The sequence below is a fragment of the Oncorhynchus masou genome, chromosome 12 (genome assembly GCF_036934945.1).
Source record: "Oncorhynchus masou masou isolate Uvic2021 chromosome 12, UVic_Omas_1.1, whole genome shotgun sequence".
NCBI classification, from domain to species: Eukaryota; Metazoa; Chordata; class Actinopteri; order Salmoniformes; family Salmonidae; genus Oncorhynchus; species Oncorhynchus masou.
Window position 1 is genome coordinate 76,521,266 of NC_088223.1, and position 27,204 is coordinate 76,548,469.

Consider the following 27,204-nt stretch of genomic DNA (forward strand, 5'->3'; position numbering starts at 1 on the left):
TGATTTATTCCACATTTTGTAACGTTACAGCCTTATTCTAAAATGGATAAAAGTTTTTTTCACTTATCAATCGACACACAATACCCCATAATGACAAAGCAAAAACAGGTTTTAGAAATGTTTGCAAAAAAATAAAAATACTGAAATATTACATTTACATAAGTGTTCAGACCCTTTACTCAGTTTTCATCAATGATCTTTCTGTACTTTGCTCCGTTCATCATACCCTTGATCCTGACTAGTCTCATTAATCATGCAAACACATTTATTTTTTAATTGTTACATGGGATTAGTGAGATTCAAACCTCTAATCTTCTGTTCTCTACCCATGGAGCTAGCGCGCCATCTTTTTTATGCATACAAAGCAGTTCATTTTAATCTAGGAAACAATCACTCATTAAGATCAAGTGTGGCCAATTAGTGGGTGCGGCCAACACACCTGAACAAGATAAAGAATCGAGAGAGTTTTGTTAATGCTGAGAACGGAATGTATATGTATTTAAATAACATTCTTAGAATGTTACTACATTCTTTATTTATTGAACATTTTCTTAACGTTCTCTGAGCAATTTACTATTTGAGAACATTCTTAATGTCAAACCAGTTGGACAACGTTCCTAGAAAAAAATTGAAATATTTGAACTCTTACGAAAAATTCTGTTAGAGGAATGAAATACAAAGAAAATACAAATAAAAATGGTCAAGTTCCTTAAAAGCCAAGCAACTATGTTGCACCATTCCCAGAAAGTTGTATGCAAAATAACCATAGGACAGGCAGTCGTTCAATCTTCTTGTTGCAACAGTTGGGACAATTCGGAGTACAACGCATTTCTCTGGATTGAGGTACATTTTCCCGAGGCTCCACGGTGTCTTAATCTAAACAGGAAGCCTGACTGACCCCAATACAACTATAAGCAAGCACAGGGTCGGAATTTATTCTGGATAGTTAATAGGTAGAGAGAGTGGGAAGTTTTAAGTACCTGGGAATCATCATGGACAACAATAAAAAATGCCAACAAAGACAACTGAATGTCAACACAGGATACTCTCCAACTACTACACCTGCCATATAGAGAGTGTACTAACTTTCTGTTTCCTAGCCTGGTACAATGGGCTGTTAGTATCAAACAAGGTCATCCTCAGGAGGACTGTGAACCTGGGGTTCAAGCTCTGCTGAACAATTAATAAAAGAGCCACCGGATAATTTACAAGGTCTTTCCCCATTTTTGCCAGCTGTTAAAAATAAATTCAAGTTAGGCAAAGATTTGTCTATTCAAGGAAGAGTTTTGATGACTACGGCTGGAGGCATGTCTCGAGCCTCGTATGTGTTATCTCGTCTCAACACTCCCAAATATATTTGCTCCCAATTAGATAAGACACGGTTTAAATTTATGGAAAAATAAACCTCACAAAGTAAACAATGTGATGTGGGCCAGCTACTCAACTCGGGTGAAATTCAGGTGGAACTTCCAATGTGTTGTAAATTGGCCATAGGTATGGACTCTATCATACAAATAATGTGCTCACTAACAAAGTGAGAGAAACAAATAACTCAATGTTACCCCTCCAACAAAAATATTTGGAAATGTACACTACATGTATTTTTGATTTTGTGTTTATCTGTTTGTGATGTTTTGTATTAACATTTTTAAGAAGGATGTATAGATTTTTGTAACACATTTGAAATTGAAAAAGACATAAATATATATATTTTCAATTTCATATATATACTGTATATACATATATAAATGATGTGACGCTTTCATATGGCATTACGCATGCGCACAAAACATATGACATTTCCACCACAGAAGAAGACTAATTTGACGTCTATTTCCGGGATAAGGATACAACGCAGACATGAAAACGCGTATTTTGGACTGTGCCTTCAGATGTAGATAGTAGAAAGTTCCAGAAACAGCGGGCGGCATATGCAAACGAACAGTTTGTTTATCAAAAACCTCTTGAAGTGAAATAATGTCAGTCATAGCAGAGGAAAATGTCCGTGGCATTGGCGGTAGTGTTTTCAAGGAGATCAGTGCTGATAATGACGAAGACAGTCAACCCACCGAAATTGAGAGTCTGTGCATGAATTGTTACCAAAATGTAAGTAAATGGCTAGCTAACACACTGACCAGTTAATTGAACGTATGGACTTGTCTGTATCGCTGTAGGATTGACTCATCTGACATGTTGTGTTCTCTCCATTTTTGTAGGGAATGACACGTATTCTTCTTACGAAGATTCCTTTCTTTAAAGAAGTTATCATCAGTTCTTTCACCTGTCCCAACTGCAGCTGGTCGAACACTGAAATCCAATCAGCTGGTCGCATACAGGATCAAGGCATCGCCTACACACTCAAAGTCAAGTCAAAACAGGTAGTCTAAGTAGGATGCAGTTCCTTTCCCAGGCATATGCTGAACCACTGATAAGTAACTGTGTAGGCTATGAGCTGTAGCTAGCCTGAGTGCCAGTCTGTTTGTATCATGCCACTCATTGTCATGGCAAAACAGCAATGGAGTTGGCATTGTCAAGAAGGAACCTGTAAGTGTTTTTGTTGGACGATGTAAACCATGTGTATCCCGTACATAGGACTAATGAAACTTGAAACATTGGCAAGAGCAGACACAGATCCAGGACTAGGATAGACCAGATGAGTTTAAGGATTGTGGGCTAGCCTACTGTTACCATCCCAAGACATGTTCAGAGGTTAACTAGCTCTAGCAACCAAAATGGCCTCGTACTCCATCTAAACTGAAATTGTCATCACAATTGAGAATCACATTTTATAGGTCACACACATATTTAGCGGATGTTGTGGGTGTAGTGAAATCCTTGTGTTCCTAGCTCCAACAGTGCAGTGGTATCTAACAATACACACATCTAAAAGTAAAATAATGGCATTAAGAAATATATAAATATTAGGATGAGCAATGTCAGTGGCATTGACTATATAATATAGTATACATATGAGATGCGCAAAGCAGAATGTAAACATTATTGAAGTGACTAGTGTAACATTAAAGTGGCCAGTGACTATGTATATAGCGCATCAGCCTCTAAGGTGCAGGGTTGAGTTACTGGGTGGTAGCTGGCTAGTGATGGCTATATAACAGTCTGCTGGCATTGAGGTAGAAGCTGTTTTTCAGTCTCGGTCCTAGCTTTGATTCACAAAACACTTCTATGAATACTTTATCACATCAAAATAATTTTACAAATGTGAAATATACACTTACTGTTGAAACAGTTGCAGCTGATTGTATTAACACTTTTCTAGCGTCCTTCCTTTACATATGTGTTTTGGAGAAAAGGTGTGGTGAATTTCCACTGATTTACAAAGCCTCAGACTTTTGTTTCCACTGGTGCTTTTCAGCTTTAATTTACATAACAATGGTTAACTGTGAACATGAGTTAACACCTTCTCACAAAGCAACTGTTGACTCAGGGGTTGACTGTGCTCTTTACACATCTTTAGTGTCACACTCCGTGATGGAAACAGTTCCCAAAATATAACATGAGAGCGAACATTAACATAATCACTGGCAACACACTGGTGCTGTAATGGAAAACTGTGCAACACATCCATTGGAAATATTGCCACGTGGGATTCTGTTAAAATGAAGAACAGCTTTTTCACCTTTTTGGCTTGGATTCAAACATCAAGCTTTCTGTTACTGGCCCAACACTAATTCAGGGGTGTCTCATTCCATGGAGGGCATAGTGTCAGTGGGTTTTTCCTTTCAGTTAAGACCTAGACAACCAAGTGAGGGGATTTTTTTTTTTTTTTTAACTAATTAGTGACCTTTGATTAATTAATCAAGTACAAGGGAACCTGCAGACACTCAGCCCTCTGGAATGAGTTTGACACGTGCGCTAACCATTAGGCTGGCTACCTGCCATGTATAGTGATTTTACCTTTTTTGTTTTTTGAAAATTCTTTCCCGATATGAAAGTAAAGTTCCAAAGCTTTCCTATACAAAGTGGACGGCATGGCTAATGTGCACAACAGTCCCTCCTGACCCTCTGTCTAAACACTATAGTTAACGTTTAGACAGAACACACTGTCAGGACTGTTGTACACATTGGCTGTGCCGACGTCAATGCTTCTCTTGAGGACCAGACGAGCTTCAGAACACCTTTTTAATTTATATAGCTAACTTAGAAAGAAAACATCTAACTTGTATTAGATATTTAGTCTGTTTTTTATAATCTCATTTTGTAGGATATGAATCGAGAAGTTGTCAAAGCAGACAGTGCAACCACCAGAATCCCAGAACTGGATTTTGAAATACCCCCATACACTCAGAAGGGCTGTAAGTACTCACTCAGTTTTTATTGATTTTGAAAACAATATTCACTCTTCATGCATACATGCCACTGTCATGTCGCCACTGATATTTTGTCGGCCTGATAATTGCTAGCCTGGTCCCAGATCCAATATCATCCAATATACTGGCTTTTATGGCTGAGATTCCTTAGCTTTTACTTTTTTTTAATTTTATTTTTTTACTGGGATCATTTAAATTTTATTTATACACATATTTGGCAAAGGTGGCAGGAGAGTTGTAGCCTGAACTTGACTAAATTAATCCTCCTGTTGTATTAAGTGAAGCTTTGTTTACTTAGAACACTTTTGCATGTAGATGTACAGTATCCACATATGCCTCAATCCCATTCAAGCCATTAACTATTCCTCTTGCTCCCCAGCACTCTCTACCATCGAAGGCCTCATAGACCGTGCAGTTGCAGGGTTGGAGCAAGACCAACAACTCAGAAATGTATAAGCTTTGTTTACTTTGATCATACTAAATGCCATATGTACTTCACTGCTTGTTGACTAAAATCATGTTAACTCTTGAAGGCAACTGCACCAGAAATTGCTGTAAAGATTGATGAGTTCATTGATAAATTGAAGAAGTTGAAAGAAGGTGTATTCACACTGGTAAGTCCAATTTTATTGCCCAGCCTCAACCATGTACAAGATTAAAGTTAAATGGAATTTAATCTTTCTGGCAATAAATTTTTAGGTCATTGATGATCCATCTGGGAACAGTTTTGTGGAGAACCCCTTTGCTCCGCAGAAAGATGAGGCTCTCTCGGTCAGCCACTACAAGAGAACACCCCAACAGGACGCCCAGCTAGGAATAAAGGTGCGTGGTTTGATTTGACACATCACAACTCTCCTGTAAGGGGACATATCTGTTTTAGAAAAGGCAATGCTGTCATGTCTTGTGTGTGTAGAATCCTCATAAGGTAGAAAAAAACAAGACGGCATACATTTATAATTTGACCCATGTTCACCAACTTCTATATAGCAAAAGTGACTTAAAATGTAGCTTTTTTATTATTGCTTAGGCTGAAGACGAGGAGGAAAAGCCCAGTAATGACATTGACTGTATGAGAAATGAGGTGGGATTTCCAGATATTTTGCATCCCAATTTGGAGTTTTTCCTCAATAATTGACCCTTGAGTAATATACCTTATTTCTCCCTCAGGTGTTGAAGTTTAATACAAACTGTCCAGAGTGCAATGCCCCAGCCTCGACAAACATGAAGCTTGTCCGTATCCTTTCCAGTCTGTTTGGTTGTCCCCAGCAGTGGTCTAGTGTAAGGTTAAGGCACATAAATGCCATTTACCTTTATTTATTTTGCGCAACCATTCCTCTCCTTTTGCAGGAAAATGCATTGAAAGAATAGTGGTACTTTACTTCACCACGAATGGCAATCAGCATTTACCCACCATTTATTTTTATTTTTTTTACCACAACATCACTGCTCCCAAGTAGTGTCCTATGATAAGGATGGTGTAGAATGTTCATTAACTTTTTTTTTTTACCCCTTTTTTCATGATATCCAATTACGATCTTGTCTTATCACTGCAGTTCCCCAACGGACTCGGGAGAGGTGATGGTCGAGTCGTGCGTCCTCCAAACCGCTCTTAACACCCGTCCACTTAACCCGGAAGCCAGCCACACCAATGTGCGGGACGAAACACTGTTCAACTGACGACCGAAGTTAGCCTGCAGGCGCCGGCCCGCCATGAGCCAAGTACACCCCCACCCCTGGCCTAACCCTCCTCTAACCTGATTGTGGGTTATTGGGCCAATTGTACGCTGCCCTGGTCGCTGCTGGTTGTGACACAGCCTGGACCTGGGTCTGTAGTGATGCCTCAAGCACTGCAATCAAGTGCCTTAGATCACTGTGCCACTCGGGAGGCCCAGTGTAGAATGTTTCAGTTTGCAAGGTTTAGGTATCCTCCTTTACAATTCCTCAGAAATACCCCATTTCAAAGAAGTCATTATCATGGCAACAAACTGTGATGACTGTGGACATCGAACCAACGAAGTAAGTGTCCTCTTTTTATTTTCTTGGCACATGTATTTATTTTCAAGGCATATTCACAGATATTGCAAATATCTTAATATGAATGCATTCTAATTTGCCCATCTAATCTGTGGTTTAGGTGAAATCTGGTGGAGCCACAGAAGAGCTGGGCACCAAGATAACTCTTCACCTCACTGATGTGTCTGACATGTCCAGAGATCTTCTCAAGGTAGCCCCCTCTTTGTACTTTATCTTGCATTCACTAGTTTTGTTACTGTAGCATTTTTATTAACCTGGTCCCAGGTCTGTTTGTGCTTTTGCCAACTCCATTACTACCATTGTCAAGCCAAACAATGTTTGGCATGACAAGGAGTTGGCATGATAGCACAAACAGACTGGTACTTAGGCTACCGTTGCATGGCAGAAAGTTCATAGCACCCATGCCAAATGGAGCTCATAATATGAATACTGTCATGATTGAGGTGGCTCGGGTAATTGTTGTCCTGTCTTAAGAGTTTGGGTCTTTTCATAATCAATTCCTGTCAGTAATGGAACAGAACTTTTTCACGGGAGAGCAATGCTATTCCTGAATCAGGATGGAGTTGACTCAACCATGTTGTGCTGGTTTGTGTTTGTGCAGTCGGAGACATGTAGCATCCTCATACCTGAGCTGGAGTTTGAGTTGGGGATGGCAGCTGTCGGTGGCAAATTCACCACCTTGGAGGGACTCCTCAAAGACATCAAAGATCTGGTGAGCAGACTGTTGAGAAGTAGGTGGGGGTGAAGGGGAGATGCAGCAGGAAGGATGTACAGAGGGATTGAACTCCAGTGGAGAGTTGTATATGTTTTAATGCTGGTTGTGTTACTTCTAGTCCATGGACTCTGCACCTGGGAATCACTGTTGGGTTGGATACCCTTTCCATGGCTGTACTGTAATTCCAAGGCAGCGGTGCACAACTCCAGTCCTAATTTAGACGTGATGCCAGGTGTGGCCAATCATGGACATTAATTGATTAGTTAAATACTAGGGAGAAACCAAAACCAGCAGGACTGCCATCCTCAAGGATGCACCCCTGTTCTATGGTCTCTTTCACTGTGGACTCGAGCTATATTATATTAATGTTTTCATCCACTGCCACTGTTTTCCTCCAGATTGTTTCCAAAAATCCATTCACTTGTGGAGACAGCTCCACTTCAGATCGAACAGAGAAACTGAAACTTTTTGGCGAGAAGATTGACAAGGTTAGAGGCATAAAATCATTGAATATCACTTTTGTTTGGAGCTAGTTTTGGTCTCACTTTACATATACCTTAGTGTAATTACACATCCCAAAGTATTTACCCATGGAACGTTTTTACGTATTTATTTGCATTCAATTTGTGAACTAACTCCGAATAACTCTTTGGCTAATAGTCTCACTCCAGAATATTTTTTAAAGATCAATGTCTCCGTTGTGAGTTTATTGCAATTCTTTTAAATTGTGAATGTTACCATCTGGTATAAGTCATAAATACTAACAATGTGTATCTGCACTGTAAATGCACTATAACTACCATGTAAATACGCTTTTGTACATGTAATGTATATTGGGACCTTAGTTGTATATTTGAACTAGGTGCATGTATTCACTTATTGTGAATCCTCAAACAACTGTTAGTATGACATGAGATTTAGACTAAACAAAAGCTCATGCAACAATTTCACATATGCTGTATCTGAGAAGAATACTTTCACATGTTTGGCTGGGCAACAAAGTAGAGTTTTTGAATGCAGAACAGTCTGGCACCCATGCTGAAGCTGTTGTATCTCAAAGTGTAATGGAGGCTGAGTGGCACTTAAAACACCTCTTCCAAAAAAATACTGTAGATCATGGCGGGAGAAATGGACGTGCACGTTGTTCTCGACGACCCTGCAGGGAACAGCTATCTCCAGGTAAAGACACTCTTCTTTCACAGATGTCTGAGGTTCAAACGCATCGTCTCCTCTCAGTTGTTTAATTTGTAATGAATTGATTTGTCGTGTTTGTCTGCAGAACGTCTATGCCCCTGACCCAGACCCAGAGATGACAACTGAGAAGTACACCAGGACATTTGAGCAGAATGAAGACCTTGGTCTCAATGACATGAAGACAGAGGGCTATCAGGAGTAAGGACATCTGCAGCAGCAGGAAGGTTTATCTTACAAAAACAACGCATCCCATAAATGTAATTTCAGATATTTGCCCTCACTGAAGTTGCTGACTCACAAGGACATATGCTCCAGATGTCTTACAGTTATGATATTTGATATATGGTTGAAACGTTTGAAATATACCTTATTTAAAAGGAAACAATCAATATGGTGTTAATCATTTGATTAGAAAAGTATGTGCATTTATAAATAAGAAATGCACGAACATCCAGTTTATGAATTATCCAAATTTAAATCACTTGTATGTGTATTCACATATGTGGGTCTGATTCAGTGGAATTTCTTATGTTTTTTTCCCATGGGAATAAATTAAGAATACAGACCCATGGCTGATGTAGATGTTTTTGGGGGAGGCTTCTTTCCTATGTTCAATGTATAGTATGTATTATATAAACCTGTAGAATTCAGTACCACAATCTTCAATTATAATAACACTGCTTAAATGCCCACAGATCTTAAAATAACAAATTTGAGATTAGTTTCAATGCGGTGTCCTTTGTTCATGTGCGCCCTGAATGAAAATCCACGGATTGTGAAAATAGACTAGACTGACGTTTGTGCACGTGCCCAATACCACTACAGAACATTTACTGAAATAATCAAATATACATTTGACTGACCTCAAGATGTTACATTGTTTAGCACAAAATGTGTTGATAAAGTACTACTAAAAAACAAACTCAATATTGGTCCATATATTCCTACAATAATATATCTGTGGCATTATTCACCCCACCATCAAATGCACCTGCATTGTCCAGATCCAAGAGGCCACAGTGGCGAATGTTATTATATACGAAAACTGTAGTTTCAATTGCGACGACACATATTTCTATGAATGGGCCAAATAAACGACGTCGGGTAGGCTACGCATTGCAGACAGACAACGCTTATTTTTTCTCAATCATTCCTGTTTCAGGTAGTGCTGGCATTAAAAATGAGTTTCTATACAGATAATGTGGCTCTTAAAGGAGCTCTGCTTTTGTGATCTTTACTGTCCAAGCTGGTTATTTGCTCTTTGCTGGTTTTTCAGTGTTCTTGGGTAGGACAGCAATATTTGGCAATACTCCTCCTTGAGCGACGGTGACGCCACCTAAAAGCTTTTCGAGTTCCTCGTCGTTGCGGCTAGCCAGCTGAAGGTGGCGGGGGATGATTCTGGTCTTATTATCCCTTGCAGCGGTGCCAGCCAACTCGAGGATCTCAGTGGTTAGGTATTCAAGCACAGTAGCCAAATACACAGGAGCTCCAGCACCGACACACTCTGCATAGTTGCCTTTGCGCAGTAACCTGTGGACACGTCCTACAGGGAACTGAAGGCCGGCGCGGGACGAATGGGACTTTTCCTTCACTCTGCTTTTCCTCCAGTTTTGCCTCTATCAGACATCGTATTTGGATTGATACAAATGACTATAATAATTGACAATGCAGTACATGGACTTTGCTTTCTGCCTTTACGTAATGTGGTTGAGAATTGTATTTATACCTCGAGTGTCCCTCTTATTGGACGGATAGAATGGAAACGCTTTAACCAATGGTGATAAACTACAGCATTCAAATGTCCAATAGCAAAAGCGCCTCGCTCCACAGATTTGCATTGCAAAATTAGTGTGTGTATATGTATGACGGAAGCATATGTTCTGCTCTAGTTTCTCAACCGCCTACTTATACAGCAAGCATATACAAGAAAATGCCTGAATCGGCCTCTGCCCCGAAGAAGGGCTAAAAAAAAAAAAGGACCAAAACACAGAAGAAATTCATCAAGAAGCGACGCAAGACCAGGAAAGACAACAATGCTCTTTATTTGTATAAATTGCTGAAACTGATCCATCCTGACACTGGCATCTCCTCTAAAGAAATGGGCATCACAAATTAGTTTATGAATTACATTTTCGAGCCCACCGCAGGCGACGCTTCCCGTGAGCTGGAGTAAGAGACTACCGTTTAACCAGAGGCTGTGTGGCGACTGAGGCGGAGTTACATGGTCACAGCACTACACCACAGAGGAAACCCTTTATTCAAACAACCTACTGTAATAAAGGGCATTTGGGTACATGGAAACCACATTTGCTCAAATTGCGCACGGCTCGCTATATGCATGTATAGATCAACCTCTACAAATTATTTTTTGTAGCCTATGCTACAGCAGGCAAGCGCCTGTTAACTTCAACTTTGTCCTAATATGTATTTCATTGATTTAAAATCCACATTTTAACATGTGATACGATTTTAATGTTCTTAAATGTGCAGATGGCTCTTGACCTTTTCAGTGATTGCTAATTTAATTTAAGCTCCGGGTTTGGAATAAGAATTTTAAAGGGGCCTTATAGAGTTATAAGACAATCCAAAGGTAAAATCTGCTGTTTCTAATCTGTTGGCTGTGGAATAAATGTGTTTTAACAGAGCCATAGAAAAACCTACACCAACCACAATTGGTGAGGATTGGCTCATGGTAATTGCTGGAGTGGAATCGATAGCTACAGTAACTCCAGTTCTATGAGTGGAGCGGAGCTGACTCTTACACCCAGGTTATTTTATCTCCGGTCGTAAATTCTTAGAGGAGACTCTCCTCAAGGCCAGGCAGTAGAGTCAGAGTTTCACAGTAGAACAAAGGAACTTATTCTACATTACAGAACTTGAGAACTGAACAAAACCCATTTTTTGGAGAATGTGGACACGGTTGGTGGAGAATCCAGCTACGACCAGTCCATTTTGTTTTATGATTGTGACCTCAGGAATGACAATACAGCCACATTACCATAACTCTGTTTTATATAGGAGCCTCAGTTCTGAGGCTCGCATCTAATTATTATATAAAATGAATGAGTAAAGATAACTATTTGTGTAATGTGATTTTTAAACCGTTAATGTGAGATTTGTGTTTAAAGTTTCACAAAGTCATTGGCCCGCCCCCATAAGCACAGACATCGATCGGGCGTCATGGGATAGCTTTTCTGAATAAAACCCCCACCTGGAGAAGCCCACTGTAGACCATGCGTACCTCAATTACCAAGAGGGCTAAGGTTTGAGTAGAGACCATGTGTACCTTCAGTATAAGCTAAGGTTGTAATGGTTGTTAAACTCAGACTTATCGATACCAACAGAATAAGAGCAAATCTTCGATACTAATTATTAGTCGTCTGAAGTACCCATTCTGACAACGAAGGACTTCATGGGAGAGACAGCAGTTAAGATTAACTTTCCAACAGAAAGACGGACGATTCCAACAGATCATGACGACACACTGAGCGTAAATATATTGATATATTGATTGCAATTATTCCTGAATGAGTGAGCGTTCATGTGCAGAGTATTATCAACTGTGTAGTGTCTTTCGCGCCCTTCTCAGTCCCTTTGTCTACCAAGCCGCCATACCGGTTTAGCCCACTAGGTCACATCCCCTATCATTTCCTTGTAACCATACCTACTGTTTGTTTATGCATTTCTGTGATTATTTAGTTAGTAAATAAATGATTAAGACAATTGATGTATGGATGATTCATAGCAAAGACTGGGTTCGTGCAGATAACTAACAATTTACGACGTTTGGAGTGAGGTAAAGAAAATAATTCATTAATTAGAAGACTAATTGATCAGATATTAAAATATCTGAAGAGTTATAATAGGAAAATTATAACTTGGTAATCTGAAGATTTTTCTTGGTGCCCCGACTTCCTAGTTAATTACATTTACATGGTTAGTTTAATCACGTAATATTAATTAGAGAATTTATTTGATAAAATAAGTCTTCGATTTAATGATGCCAAAGACACAACATGGTTTACCCCGCTGCCTAGGCAGCAGATGGCCTGAGAGAAAATTATGCACACACCTGCAGCCAATAGGAGTGCAGGTATCCCTATATAAGGGGATGCTTCCCCTCAATCAGCCTCCCTATAAATTATCTTCAGCGAGACTGGGGGTCGGCAGGTCCTTAAGTCCTAATGGGGCTCCGCTCCACTCATAGAACTGGAGTTACAACTCTGGTAACTATCGTTCTATATCGTGGAGCTCTGCTCCTAGTGGTTTAAGGCGGAGCACAACGCTCCAAAATGTGCTCCCTGCCGAGCCTAACACTTCACACTTAATGAACAGGTCGGGCCCAGCAATGGCTACGACCAAAACCCGCAGTACTGTAACACACTGTGAAAACAGTCTGTGTCACAATGTACTGCGTCCTTGTTCTAATCCACCCTACTCAGTCTAAAGGCATAGCCAATGACTAGTGGGCAGATAAACATAATGAGTCATACTAATCTGTACCAGTGGATAGATGAGCTCAACTGTCAATACTAAAGATTAGTCTAATAGTACATTAACACCAGTTACAGAAACTATATCCCTAATCCTTCCACCCAAACACAGTCATAGACCTGTGAGCAGGATACAACACATGACTCTACTGTGCCACACCCCCAGCCAGGAGTCATGTCATGTCGTTATTCTAATAGGAGAAAGTGACCCTGATGGAAACCCTGTCCATTTGGACTTGTGTTTTCCACCTTAATTCTAGCCTTCACATCAGCAAAGCTGAGTACAGGCTGAACCAACTTAGAAGACTCTCCTCTCAATGCAACCCGCCACACTCAATCAATAGGCAAAGCCAATGATTTGTGGGCAGATAACAGAATATGGGCTAGATATTCCTTACTGTACTGACAAAGTCAGAGGTCGCTGTGTTCTGCGCTGTGTTCTGCGCATGTGCAGACAGTCATGACGGAATGCGCTGTTACCATGTGATTCGGATTAAACCTTTTCGTAGGGCTCGCAACAGGTCAGCCCGTAGAGGATCTTCAAGCCTTCATAGTCAGTGTCTAGCTGTAACCCCAGGTAGACAATCTGATGACTGGGCCATGGATCACTGTTTTCCCAATTCACAGCGAACCCCAGACGTGTGAAATTAATCATTGTCTGTGTCGTGTGTGCCATCGCCCGCCACACGACACAGACCATGGGGCCAGAACTAATAGGTAGGTTTGTAGCCTTATTCCTTGACGCAACGGTTCCAATGCTGCCTCCACGCATTTGGAAAAGGTGTGAGATGCCAGGGCGTACCCGAATGGCATACTCGTAAGCCACCGCTTGAAAGGCGGAATGCAGAAACTTCCTGGATGTATCGGATCATGAAAGTATGTGTCCTTTAGGTCTATGCTTATACAAAAGTCCTTGTTGTGGATACATTCCAGCAGACGTTTTGTTGTGAGCATTCGGAAGGTCTGTTTGGCTACTCTCTCGACGAGAGTGCATCAATCCAAAATTGGCCTCGCCCCCCCCCCCCCCCGTCTTTTTTGGCACTAGGAAGTAGGGTGAATATAGCACGCTGTTCCTTTACTTCTGGGGAACTACTATGACCGCTTCCTTCGCTAAAAGTTCTGTAATCTCACGAGCGGCGACTTTCTCTGGCGTCTTCATCACCATCTCCACCACACCTGAAAACGGGGGAGGGATTTGGTGGAATTGGATGGCATAACCCTTCTCTAGTGCCCGGCTTAGCCAGGAGGAGAGGGTGCAGCTTGGCTGCCTCTCTAAATAATGCTCTGAGAGCTGGAGAACACAAAGCTGTGGTACAGACAGTAGGAATGACCTCTATTCCTCTATGGCCCAAGCCGCCGCTGTCCCCCGACACTGAAGTGGTGAGACAGCCCAGGGTGGGCCCAAATCGAAAGGGGGAGGGAATATTCATGCTTTCTGTGAGAAGCAGGGGCACCGACACTTCACTTATATGTGTAACCTTGTGGTTCCAGCCCTCCGTGAACGCAGCACGGGTCTGAGCTACACAGCTAGGCACTCATAGTGGGCTGTGCTACTTGCAGAGTGGTGAGAGGAAGAGAGAGATAGAAAAGGAACCTGATCGGTCTCAGTTTTGTTATGGAAAATAGGTTCTCTTGTGACAGTCAGATGGAACACATTCTTTATTAACAAAGGACACATTTGCTCCTCCATCCCTTTGCAAGGACAGGGGATGAACAGTGGGTGCTGTCACAAGTGCTGCGCTCTCTTTCGTTCTCTCCCCCTAGTCCCGTCATGGTCGTCATCTCTTCTGACTGCCTCTCGGCACAGCTTCTCTGGTGTTGCAGGAGGGGCGGGGCCCGCTCTTGGTACACCAGGTGCTGTTGCTCGACGGGCTCTCCATCTGGCTGTAGACCTGGGTCTACTGGACATGGTGGAGCGAGGGGGTTCCTTTTTGAAGCTGCTCTCGACTCTCTTGCCAATGGCAGGTGTCTAGACAGCTGCTTCTTCTCCTCAAGCTTCCCGAAACTCACCGTCGTATTTTGACGGCGGTTCCGAAGAGACTGCGTTCAATAGGGCGGCTTTGTCGGTTTCCTTCATAGCCGTCAGACAGCCAGAGGTGTCGCTCCACGACCACCGAAGTGGCTGTGGACCTCCCCGCACATATAGCCGACGCCTGTATGAGATGATGGATGGCGCCGGAAATCTTTGACCCTTCCTCTATCTCCTCTCCCGACAGCTCAGTTCTACCCTTGGTGAGACGGGATAGAGAGGCTGCCAGTAGGGCAATATTGTTAGCTGCCGCTACAGCTTGTACACCTAGAGGGAAGGACTTCTCCACCAGCTGTGCTGTGAGCCAGTCCTTGGTCATAGGTAGTGTGGGTTTCTTGGACAATGGCCAGGAGCTCAAACCTGGGGTGAGGTACTCAGCTAGTGTGTCCTCGAGCCTAGAGATCTCCTGAGGCTGTTTCCATCCACTCCGGCGAATGGGATGTATGCCTTCGCCTGCGTTCTGATGCACCCTCCACATATTTAGCGAGCGAGGGCATAGTCGGTGCCAAAGGCAAAGCCACCCATCTTGCTCTGGATTAGGGGCTGCCCACCATCATATCCACTTCTGGTTCAGAGGGAATGGGGGACAGTGTAATCTCCAGACGGCTCGCAGCCCGCTCAATGAGCCCTGTAATGTCAGTGCAGAGAGGCCGTTGCATAGGAGGGGGCTGCTGAGAATTCAGAGCCTGTCTCTTCCTTGCACAAGGATGTGAAATTCCCCTCACTCTCACTGGGGAGGGGGGTCATTTCAGCCTTGGTTTTTCCAGAGAAAAACCCAGACACTTCCCAAAATCCTCGTCATCTCCAGAGGTGCAGTCGTCGTCTGACACCTCAGAACCTGAGGCTAACATAGACAATGACGTCCTCTAGATGGGTATCCTCCCTGAAAATGCCCACCGATGCTTCCTCTCCTTTAAAGAAAGGTGGGTGCAGCTAGGGCATTCCTGATGACCCAAGCTCACGAAACATAAGTTGTGTGGGTCTGAAGCCGCCATAGAGGAGCAGCGACACTGAGCTTTTAGTGTTGCCTAGTGGTTAGAGGGCAGTGTAGCCTAGTGGTTAGAGCATTGGACTAGTAACCGAAAGGTTGCAAGTTCAAATCCCCGAGCTGACAAGGTACAAAATCTGTCGTTCTGCCCCTGAACAGGCAGTTAACCCACTGTTCCTAGGCCATCATTGAAAATAAGAATTTGTTCTTAACTGACTTGCCTAGTAAAATAAAGGTTAAAAAAAAAAAGAGCCTTTGGGGGTGGGAAAGGCGTGCTCGTGAAGGCTGACGTCGAGAACAGGATATCGACGGCGGGTTCGTCCTGAGATTTCTTCTCGGCTTCTTCATTCCAGTCCTGTCACTGAAGATAATGGGAGGCTGATTGAGGGGAAAACGCCCCCTTGTATAGGAACACCTGTACTCATAATTGGTGTGTGCATAATTTTCTCTCAGGCTATTCGCTGCCTAGGCAGCAGGGTAAACCACTAGGAGCAGCTCTCCCCTATGGGGTGGAGCTCCACGATATAGAACAGTGGAATGGTATCAAATAAATCCTACACATGGTTTGATGCCATTCCATTTGCTCCATTCCAGCCATTATTATTATCTGTCCTCCCCTGAACAGCCTCCACTGATACCAACATATGGCAATAGATGCCAGGACTCAAATGTCTATTTTATGTACAGGTGATCTGTTCAAAGTAAAGATGACACTATTTGAATCTTGTTGCAACACTGTCTCCTATATTTGGTTTCTCTTCGTCGAATTCTTTTTTGACTGTGGTCCATGACTGGGCCCCAATTCTCCACCCATCTCCCAAAGTGTGCACTTGCACACTCCCATTAACAATGGTGAAAACTCCTTCCAGACAATGATTTTACCTATCCAATGCTTTGAAATCCATAAGAGGGAGTGTGCACAATGCACATGCACACTTTGGGAGAAGTGTGGAGAATTGGGACGCAGGATAATAGTCCCAAAAATCATCTTCCTCTCATCTCTTTTCCTTCAGTTCATGAACATGAATCTGGAGGAAGTAGAACACTGAAACTGAAAGCAGTTTGGTGAAAATCTATTCTGCTCTTTCATTTATCAGTGGTAATAATGAGGAAAGGAATATTAGGATACAACCAAATTTTACGCCACCCAAAGAAGGCAGTTACTCATGTCCATATGAATACAAGCAGATCATCTGAATGTACTACATTTTATGAGCTCAAATACCCATGAAAACTAAAACGATACAGGATACTACAGTAAACAATGCAAGACCAGATTTAATCATGTATTATGTGCTTTTTGAGGGTGTTGCCCGCAGCTGCTGAAAATGAAACCCAAGGTAAATTCATAGAGGTTGTGGACATGGAATACTATACAATGTTATTATGTGGACTGTTTTTACAGTATATTTGACCCCAAAGTGTATTCTGTTTTTGCAAAATAAGTTAACAAAACTCTTGGTTCAAACTGTAGAATACAAAAAACATCTTGCCCCAGGACACTATCCCAGGAAAAAAAGGAGCACTGATGTCTGACATACGGAGGTTCATTAGGGACAAACACAGGTTTATATTTCAAGTCTAATAACCTGGAAGGTGATACTGTATGGTTACTCTGATGAACATTGGTGCTATAGGTAGGTAGCCTAGTGGTAAGAGCATTGAGCCAGTAACCGAAAGGTTGCTAGATTGAATCCCAGAGTTGACAAGGTAAAAGTCTGTCATTCTGCCCCTGAACGAGGCAGTTAACTCACTGTTCCTAGGCCGTCATTGTAAATAAGAATTTGTTCTTAAGTTCTTAACTGACGTGCCTAGTTAAAAAAGCTACATGTAAATAAAATATAAAGCTCTATAATATCAATTATATAAAGTTTGAGGTGAGGGAGAACGTGTGGTGGAACAAGTGTTGTTAGCATTGTTAAGTATCTTGCTAGCTGGACCGGATTTTCCGTTAGCTAGCCAGAGAAGTGCTGAGCAACATTAGCCAACTTAACTGATCAAATAATTGAGTTTATGTTGTGAAAATCAGCTGGCTAATAAATTCAGACTGCTAATGTTAGCTCATCTGATGTTGTAATGTTAGTAACCTAACCAATTCGCTATAGTATTAACTGGTAATGTTATACAACTCCTTGCCATTCCTCAAGATATAACGCGTTACTGTTAGTTGCTTACTGGACTCTGGTAATCTGTGGGAAATGTTAACTAGCTAACCAACTAACTACTATCTGTAAACTGTTTTCCCTCTATAGTATGTGGTTTATTTTCAGAATGAGAGAATTAGGTGAAAATAAGGCGTTGCTTGTTAAACAAGTGGATTCAGGGATCAAGTGTAGCTGGAGCTGGGCCTGGCTTACACTGGATGCCATTATAGAGGTGAAAGGAACACCACACACTTTCCCTCTGATAAAAAGGGGTATGCCAGGTGTACTCTGCCTGAAAGAGAAATTATGCCAACAAAGGGTATCTTGCTCTGCTGGCACATTGTAGAAGAGATGTCCACAGGCAGAAAGTGTACAATGTAGTAATGTGCAGTGTAGCCCAAATATATTGCTTTTGTTGTGTTGAATTTGACAGTAACACGTGTGTGAGTGAGGGGGAATTATTATTCAAGTTTTTACTCCATGAACGTTATTTTTGCACACATGTAGCCTTGTGCACTTGATCGGTGGCCACTATAATAGAGCAAAAATAGAATGCCTGTTTGTTTCATTCTATTTCTACTTAAGATGTTTTTCCCCCCATGTGCAATATTTAGATGTGTGTGTGTGTGGTCACAAGTGTTCTATTATAAGGGCTGTCATGGCTAACTGCAATATTAGTGTGGTGTTTTTCTCAAGATGAGTGTCATTTGCAGTAAAGTCTAGGCAACAAATAACATTGTATTGCTTTCTTAATTTCTTTTACCTATGAGTTTAGCAGGGATTTTTTTGCATGTTTCAGTGTCACCTTTTTGTGCCCTTACCAGTTTCCATCCCTGAAACAATCAGATAACGGCACAGTATAACAGTGGTGTGCAGTGCGGCATCTCGGAATGCACAGCTCGTCTGTCCTTGTCACGGATGGGCTATTGAAGCAGACAAGTATATCAGTTTCCACTCTTATCTAAAAAAAGAAGAAGCGGCTCCACTGGGCAAGCGATCACCAACACTGGACAATTGAGGAGTGGAAAAACATTGCCTGGTCGAACGAATCCCGGTTCCTGTTGCATCATGCTGATGGCAGAGTCAGGGTTTGGCGTAAGCCCCAACCTGGCCCCATCCTGCCAGGTGTCAACGGTACAGGCTGGTTGTGATGGTGTAATTGTGTGAGGAATGTTTTCCTGGCAAACGCTAGGTCTCCTAACAATTTGAGCAACGTTTCCATGCTCTGAATAATTCAAGGTGTTCTAGAGGCAAAGGTGAGTCCGGTCGAGTACTAGATGTGTGTACCTAATAAACTGGCCACATAGTATATCAGAACGAATTGCACACATAGATGTAACCTTAAAGACAAGATTCAATTGACAGTAGTCTGATGGGTGACCATATTGTCAATAGTGAATTAAGAAATATGATGAACACCGCAGCGTGTGTAATAGACATACTTTTTCAAATCATCCTATATAGCTTCATGCAGGTCATACGTCTAGATTTACAATTAAGAAAAATATCAACTCAACATGTGAAGTATTGGTCCCATGTTTCATTTGCTAAAATAGAAGATCCCAGAAATGTTCCGGACGCACCAAAAGCTTATTTCTCTCAAATTTTGTGCACAAATTTGTTTACATCCCTGCCAAGATAATCCATTCACCTGACAGGTGTTGCATATCCATATGCTGATTAAGCAGCATGAACATTACACAGGTGCACCTTGTGATGTAAACAATAAAAGGCCACTCCAAAATGTGCAGTTTTGTCACACAACACAATGCCATAGATGTCTCAAGTTTTGAGAGAGTGTGCAATTGGCATGCTGACTGCAGGAATGTTCACCATGGCAGCTTAGACTGTTAGAATGAAGTCAAAATGACAAACGGGATGGCGTGAGACCAGGCTTTTCTAGTGGGATAGTCCACCACAATTTAAAAAATGACTGAAATGCTTCCTTACTTTGAGAGTAGTAATCCATAGTTTGTTAATTTAGCCACTGCCACCAACTTCTAACGTCATCCTTATTGACCAAAATGATGGGAGTAATGAGGCATCCGTTGTTACATTGTATGGCCAAGTTCTGTTAAGAATGACCGTAACGTTTGATTTTTACAGCCCGTTGTTTACCAGGTAGTTCCTTTAGAAATTACCTAAAAATGGCACACAAAAAGGTAATTGCCTAATAACTGCATAGTAGTTACACTTTTCTGAGTATCCATTGAATATAGTTTCTTAGTTGTAAATAGCAGCAAAGTAGCTAAAAATGGACTACGTAGAAACCATTTTATATGAATGGAGAACCTTGTCTATGTGGACTTTTTCACGTTAATTGACACCGGCATTGGCACTTAATAGAGGGATCCAATAATAATGTGATAGCCTCAATTCCAGGCTTATACAGCTCTTATGTAGCTCTCAGAGACACATGTTTAGAAAAACTCTCTGTAAGATCATCTGCAGGACATTGTTAGCTCCATTCAGTCTCCTGTATTTAACAAGGAACCGGTCCAGCTCAATTGTTCAGGCGACGCTGACATTACCACTTTTGTTTTGTTTCGTTGGGTGTGTCCCTCATTCTAAAAGGCAGTGATTGTGTCAGAGACCTCATTTCAAGCAAACAGTTATAGCCTAAAACTAAAAGAGAGAAGAAAAAAAAGAGGTGATTTGGTCTATATATCAAACAACAGACACATAGGTTTTCACATACATTGCCTTCAGAAAGTATACACACCCTCTAACTTTTTCCACATTTTATTGTGTTACAAGGTGGGATGGGATAGGATAAAAAACTTTTATTTTTATCAACGATCTACACAAAATACATTTGCAAAAATTACATAATTATTCGACCCCCTGAATCAATACACCTTTGGCAGCGATTATATCTTTTGGGGTAAGTCTCTAAGAGCTTTGCACACCTGGAATGTACAATATTTGCACATTCTTCTTTTAAAAATTCTTCACGGTCTGTCAAGGGGATTGTTGATCATTACTAGACAGCTATTTTCATGTCTTGCCATAGATTTTCAAGCCAATTTAAGTCAAAACTGTAACTAGGCCACTCAGGAACATTCAATGTCGTCTTGGTAAGCAACTCTAGTGTAGATTTGGCCTTGTGTTCTAGGTTATTGTCTGCTGAAAAGTGAATTTGTCTCCCATTGTCTGTTGAAAAGCATACTGAACCAGGTTTTCCTCCTATATTCTGCCTGTGCTTAGCTCTCTTCCATTTCTTTTTATCAACCAAAAAAAACCTCCCTTTTTGGTTCTAGATTGCACATTTTTTTTGTGAAGAGTGTACCAATAGGTGCTTTTCTTTGCGAAGCATTTGAAAATCAACCTGGTCTTTGTGGTTGAATCTGTGTTTGAAATTCACTGCTCAACTGAGGGACCTTAAAGGTAATTGTATGTGTGGGGTACAGAGATGAGATGGTCATTCTAAAATCATGTCAAACATTATTATTGCACTCAGTGAGACCATGCAACTTATTATGTCCCTTATTAAGCGTATGTTTACTCCTGAACTTATTTAGGCTTGTCATAACAAAGGGGTTGAATACGTATTGACTTAAGACAAGACATTTCAGCTTTACATTTTTTTTTAATTTGTAAAAATGTCTAAAAACATAATTCCACTTTGACATTATGGGGTATATTGTGTAGGCCAGTGACACAAAATGTCAATTTAATCAATTCAGACTCGAACACAACAAAACTGAGAAAAAGTCAGTGTGAATACTTTCTGAAGGCACTGCAGGCTCCCATAAAAAGTGCCATCCATACTGTGAACCAAATCAAATTGTATTGGTTGCAAACACATATTTAGCAGATGGGATTGAGTAGTGAAATGTTCATCTTCCTAGCTCCAACAGTGGAGTAATATTTAACAATACAGACATCTAAAAGTAATAATGTCATTTAGAAATATTAGTATGAGCAATGTCAGAGTCCAGAGCATAAATATATATATATTTATGTGATGGGATGCATAGACAGTATGTATATAGAATATATATTCTATCTCAAGAATACGTAGAATTCCTTTTTCCACATTTTGTTACATAACAGCCTTATTCTAAAATGGATAAAATAATTTTATTTCCTCATCAATCTACACATACTACCCCATAATGACAAAATGAAAACAGGTTTTTAGACATTTTTGCAAATGTAAACTTCAGCACCCTGTCTTTCAAAGATAATTTGTAAAAATCCAAATAACTTCACAGATCTTTATTGTAAATGGTTTTAACACTGTTTCCCATGCTTGTTCAATGAACCATAAACAATTAATGAACATGCACCTGTGGAACGGTCGTTAAGACACTAACAGCTTACAGACGGTAGGCAATTAAGTTCACAGTTATGAAAACTTAGGACACTAAAGAGGCCTTTCTACTGACTCTGAGAAACACCAAAAGAGAGGTGCACAGGGTCCCTGCTCATCTGCGTGAACATGCCCTAGGCATGCTGCAAGGAGGCATGAGGACTGCAGATGTGGCCAGGGCAATAAATTGCAATGTCCGTACTGTGGGACGCCTAAGACAGAGCTACAGAGAAACAGGATGGACAGCTGATCATCCTCGCAGTGGCAGACCACGTAACAGCATTTGCACAGGATTGGTAGATCCGAATATCACACCTGAGGGACAGGTACAGGATGTCAACAACAACTGCCTGAGTTACAGGAAAGCACAATCCCTCCATCAGTGCTCAGATTGTCCGCAATAGGCAGAGAGGGGCTGGACTGAAGGCTTGTAGGCCTGTTGTGAGGCAGGTCCTCACCAGACATCACCGGCAGCACAAACCCACCGTCGCTGGACCAGACAGGACTGGCAAAAAGTGCTCTTCACTGACGAGTCGCGGTTTTGTCTCACCAGTGGTGATGGTCGGATTCTCTGGTCTGATGAAACCAAAATTGTACTTGTTGGCCTGAATGCCAAGCGTCATGTCTGGAGGAAACCTGGCACCATCCATAAGGTGAAGCATGGTGGTGTCTGCATCATGCTGTGGGGATATTTTTCAGCGACAGGGACTGGAAGACTAGCCAGGATTGAGGGAAAGATGAATGGAGCAAAGTACAGCGAGATCCTTGATGAAAACCTGCTCAAGACCTCAGACTGGGGTGAAGGTTCACCTTCCAACAGTACTACGACCCTAAGCACACAGTCAAGACAACGCAGGAGTGGCCTCGGGAAAAGTCTCTGAATGTCTTTGAGTGGCCCAGCCAGTCCGGACTTACCCGATCTAACATCTCTAGAGAGACCTGAAAATGGCTGTGCAGCGACGCTCCCCATCCAACCTGACAGAGCTTGAGAGGACCTGCAGAGAATAATGGGAGAAACTCCCCAAATACGTGTGTGCCAAGCTTGTTGCGTCATACCCAAGAAGATTTGAGGCTGTAATCACTGCCAAAGGTGTAAAGGATCTGAATAGTTATGTAAATGTGATATTTCATTAAAAAAATATATTTTTATACATTTGCAATAATTTCTTTAAACTTGTTTATGCTTTGTCATTATGGGGTATTATTTAATCAATTTTAGAATAATGCTGTAAAGTAACAATGTGGGAAAATTAAGGGGTCTGAATATTTTCTGAAGGCACTATATATGTACAGCATAGGATGAGCCTTGGCTAGAATACATTATATACATATAAAATGGGTAGAACAGCATGTAAACATTATTAAAGTGATATATGTACAGCATAGGATGAGCCTTGGCTAGAATACAGTATATACATATAAAATGGGTAAAACAGCATGTAAACATTATTAAAGTGACCAGAATTCAATTTTTTAAGTGACGAGTGTTCCATGTCTGTGTACATAGGGCAGCAGCCTCTAAGGTGCAGGGTTGAGTAACCGGGTGGTAGCCGGCTAGTGACTGACTAAGTTCAGAGCAGGGTGCTGGGTCGAGGCTGGCTGGTGATGGCCATTTTAATAGTCTCGGTCCCAGCTTTGATGCACCTGTACTGAACTCGCCTTCTGGATGATAGCGGTGTGAACAACCAGAGGTCGGGTGGCTGAGGTCCTTGATGATCTTCTTGGCCTTCCTGTGACATCGAGTGCTGTAGATGTCCTGGAGGGCAGGCAGTTGGTCCCTGGTGATGCATTGGGCAGACCGCACCACCCTCTGGAGAGCCCTGCGGTTGCGGGCGATGCAGTTGCTGTACCAGGCAGTGATACAGCCCGACCAGATGCTCTCAGTGGTGCACCTGTAAAAGTTTGTGAGGGTCTTTGAGGTCAAGCAGAATGTCTTCAGCCTCCTGAGGTTGAACCATTTCAGATTGCCAGTGATGTGTATACCAAGGAACTTTAAGCTTTTCAAATTCTCCACTGCGGCCCTGTCGATGTGGATGGGGGTGTGTTCCCTCTGCCTCCTGAAGTACACGATCAGGTCCTTCGTTTTGTTGATGTTAAGGAAGAGGTTATTTTCCTGGCACCACTCTGCCCCCATTCACCGCCTCCAACCAGGTGGCAGGTTTTCATCAACATATAGTGGAACTGTCAATAAGGTCAGGCAACTCATGTAGAGTAGGACTCCTGGACATTTCTACCACTGTGGATCTCCAGAGGAAGGAATTTGTTGTCTTATGGCCGCTGTCTTAATGATTTCATCACAAGTTGGCTCACAATAGAGACATTTAGCAAAACACAGGCCTCTTTAGATGAAGTATTGCCACTTTCACTGCAGAATTGTTAACTTTGTGCTGGGTCCGAGCCTCGGCCAAATCAGTAAGAAGCAGCGTGACGTCCGTTACACACAGACCAGAAGCATGCAACTCAAAGACTGAACAACTTGTGAATTCATGACAATTTTCACAAGGCAAAGATGATACTATGAATACCTTCTTTATGATGCATTATAAGCAAATTTATAATGCCTTATGAGCTTTACATAATCTACTATAATGCATTACATAGGTGTAACTACATTCATAAAACATTATGAGCAGGAAAAGTGTTTAATATAGGGCTTTATAACGCTCAATGTAGCCACAGCCTTGTTCATAATGCACTATAAATGTAGTCAGATGTTTATGAGAAGTTTATTTTTTATTTCACCTTTAATTTTATTATTATTATTTTTTATTTTTTATTTCACTTTTATTTAACCAGGTAAGCTTGTTGAGAACAACTTCTCATTTACAACTGCGACTTGGCCAAGATAAAGCATAGCAGTGCGACACAAACAACAGCACAGAGTTACACATGGAATAAACAAGCGTACAGTCAATAACACAATAGAAAAAAAGAAAAAAAAGTCTATATACAGTGTGTACAAATGGCGTGAGGAGGTAAGGCAATAAATAGGCCATAGTAGCAAAGTAATTACAATTTAGAAGATTAACACTGGAGTGATGGATGAGCAGATGATGATGTGCAAGTAGTGAAACTGATGTGCAAAAGAGCAGAAAAGTAAATAAAAACAATATGGGGATGAGGTAGGTAGATTGGATGGGCTATTTACAGTTGGACTATGTACAGCTGCAGCGATTGGTTAGCTGCTCAGATAGCTGATGTTTAAGGTTAGTGAGGGAAATGTAAGTCTTGAGCTTCAGTGATTTTTGCAATTCGTTCCAGTCACTGGCAGCAGAGAACTGGAAGAAAAGGCGGCCAAATGAGGTGTTGGCTTTGGAGATGACCTGTGAGATATACCTGCTGGAGAGTGTGCTACGGGTGGGTGTTGTTATCGTGACCAGCGAGCTGAGATAAGGCGGAGCTTTACCTAGCATACACTTATAGGGGCGGCAGGGTAGCCTAGTGGTTGGAGCGTTGCACTAGTAACCGAAAGGTTGCAAGTTCGAATCCCCGTACAAATCTGCCGTTCTGCCCCTGAACAGGCAGTTAACCCACTGTTCCTAGGCCGTCATTGAAAATAAGAATTTGTTCTTAACTGACTTGCCTAGTAAAATAAAGGTAAAAAAATATATATATAGATGACCTGGAGCCAGTGGGTCTGGCGATGAATATGTAGCGAGGACCAGCCGACTAGAGCATACAGGTCACAGTGGTGGGTGGTATAAGGGGCTTTGGTGACAAAACGGATGGCACTGTGATAAACTGCATCCAGGCTTTGTTGCGAAATAGAAAGTCGATTCTAGATTTGATTTTGGATTGGAGATGTTTGATATGAGTCTGCAATGAGAGTTTACAGTCTAGCCAGACACCTAGGCATTTGTAGTTGTCCTCATATTCTAGGTCAGAACCGTCCAGAGTAGTGATGCTAGTCGGGCGGGCGGTTGCGGACAGCGAACGGTTGAAAAGCATGCATTTGGTTATACTAGTGTTTAAGAGCAGTTGGAGGCCACGGAAGGAGTGTTGTATGGTGTTGAAGCTCATTTGGAGGTTAGTTAACAGTGTCCAAATAAGAGCCAGATGTATACAGAATAGTGTCGTCTGCGTAGAGGTGGATCAGGGAATCACCCACAGCAAGAGCGACATTGTTGATATATACAGAGAAAAGAGTCAGCCCGAGAATTGAACCCTGTGGTACCCCCATAGAGACTGCCAGAGGACCGGACAACAGGCCCTCCGATTTGACACACTGAACTCTGTCAGCGAAGTAGTTGGTGAACCAGGTGAGGCTGTCATTTGAGAAACCAAGGCTGTTGTGTCTGCCGATAAGAATGTGGTGATAGACAGAGTCGCAAGCCTTGGCCAGGTCGATGAATACAGCTGCACAGTATTGTCTCTTATCGATGGCAGTTATGATATGGTATAGGACCTTGAGCGATGCTGAGGTGTTTAGACACATGCATAATACTGTACAGTATTTCACATTTGAATTTGGGGGATAACAAACCTTTTTAACCAGCCCATGTCATCATCATCACAATAAATCACGTCTCAATGTACACTACCGGTCAAAAGTTTTAGAACACCTACTTATTCAATGTGTTTTTCTTTATTTTTTACTATTTTCTACATTGTAGAATAAAAGTAAAGACATCAAAACTATGAAATAACACATATGGAATCATGTAGTAATCAAAAAGGTGTTAAACAAATCAAAATATATTTTATATTTGAGATTCTTCAAGTAGCAACCCTTTGCCTTGATGACAGTTATGCACCCTCTTGGCATTCTCTCAACCAGCTTCAAACGGAATGCTTTTCCAACAGTCTTGAAGGAGTTCCTACATATCCTGAGCACTTGTCAGCTGCTTTTTCTTCACCCTGTGGTCCAATTAATCCCAAACCATCTCAATTTGGTTGAGGTTGGGGGAATGTGAAGGCCAGGTCATCTGATGCAGCACTCCAACACTCTCCTTCTTGGTAAAATA

General features: G+C 41.7%; 1 protein-coding gene and 2 pseudogenes across 3 annotated transcripts; 2 read left to right on the top strand and 1 right to left on the bottom strand.

Annotated features, from left to right (window-relative positions):
- Window positions 1-1,814: 1,814 nt before the first annotated feature.
- LOC135550825 (zinc finger protein ZPR1-like) lies at window positions 1,815-8,836 on the top strand. Of its 3 annotated transcripts, XM_064981959.1 has the most exons (14): window positions 1,815-2,106; window positions 2,217-2,378; window positions 4,223-4,313; window positions 4,708-4,778; window positions 4,862-4,942; window positions 5,028-5,150; window positions 5,356-5,409; window positions 5,496-5,562; window positions 6,274-6,344; window positions 6,463-6,552; window positions 6,964-7,074; window positions 7,476-7,565; window positions 8,191-8,256; window positions 8,357-8,836. In XM_064981959.1, the coding sequence occupies exons 1-14, from the start codon at window positions 1,978-1,980 to the stop codon at window positions 8,471-8,473; spliced, it is 1,323 nt and encodes a 440-aa protein (XP_064838031.1). In that variant the 5' UTR covers window positions 1,815-1,977; the 3' UTR covers window positions 8,474-8,836. The 3 variants fall into 3 exon arrangements, with proteins under 3 accessions (XP_064838031.1, XP_064838032.1, XP_064838033.1); XM_064981960.1 differs by lacking the exon at window positions 5,356-5,409; XM_064981961.1 differs by lacking the exons at window positions 8,191-8,256; window positions 8,357-8,836 and adding an exon at window positions 7,196-7,309 and having other exon boundaries at window positions 7,476-7,552.
- A 92-nt stretch (window positions 8,837-8,928) lies between these two features.
- LOC135550827 (histone H2B 3-like) lies at window positions 8,929-11,988 on the top strand (annotated as a pseudogene).
- On the bottom strand, window positions 9,522-9,898 carry LOC135550826 (histone H2A-like; annotated as a pseudogene).
- Window positions 11,989-27,204: the final 15,216 nt, after the last annotated feature.

Coding starts and splice junctions, on each gene's coding strand:
- LOC135550825 (XM_064981959.1), top strand. CDS start 1,978: ATGTCAGTCATAGCAGAGGAAAATGTCCGTGGCATTGGCGGTAGTGTT. Junction 2,379..4,222: donor TCAAAGTCAAGTCAAAACAG/GTAGTCTAAGTA, acceptor CTCATTTTGTAG/GATATGAATCGAGAAGTTGT. Junction 6,345..6,462: donor GTGGACATCGAACCAACGAA/GTAAGTGTCCTC, acceptor TCTGTGGTTTAG/GTGAAATCTGGTGGAGCCAC.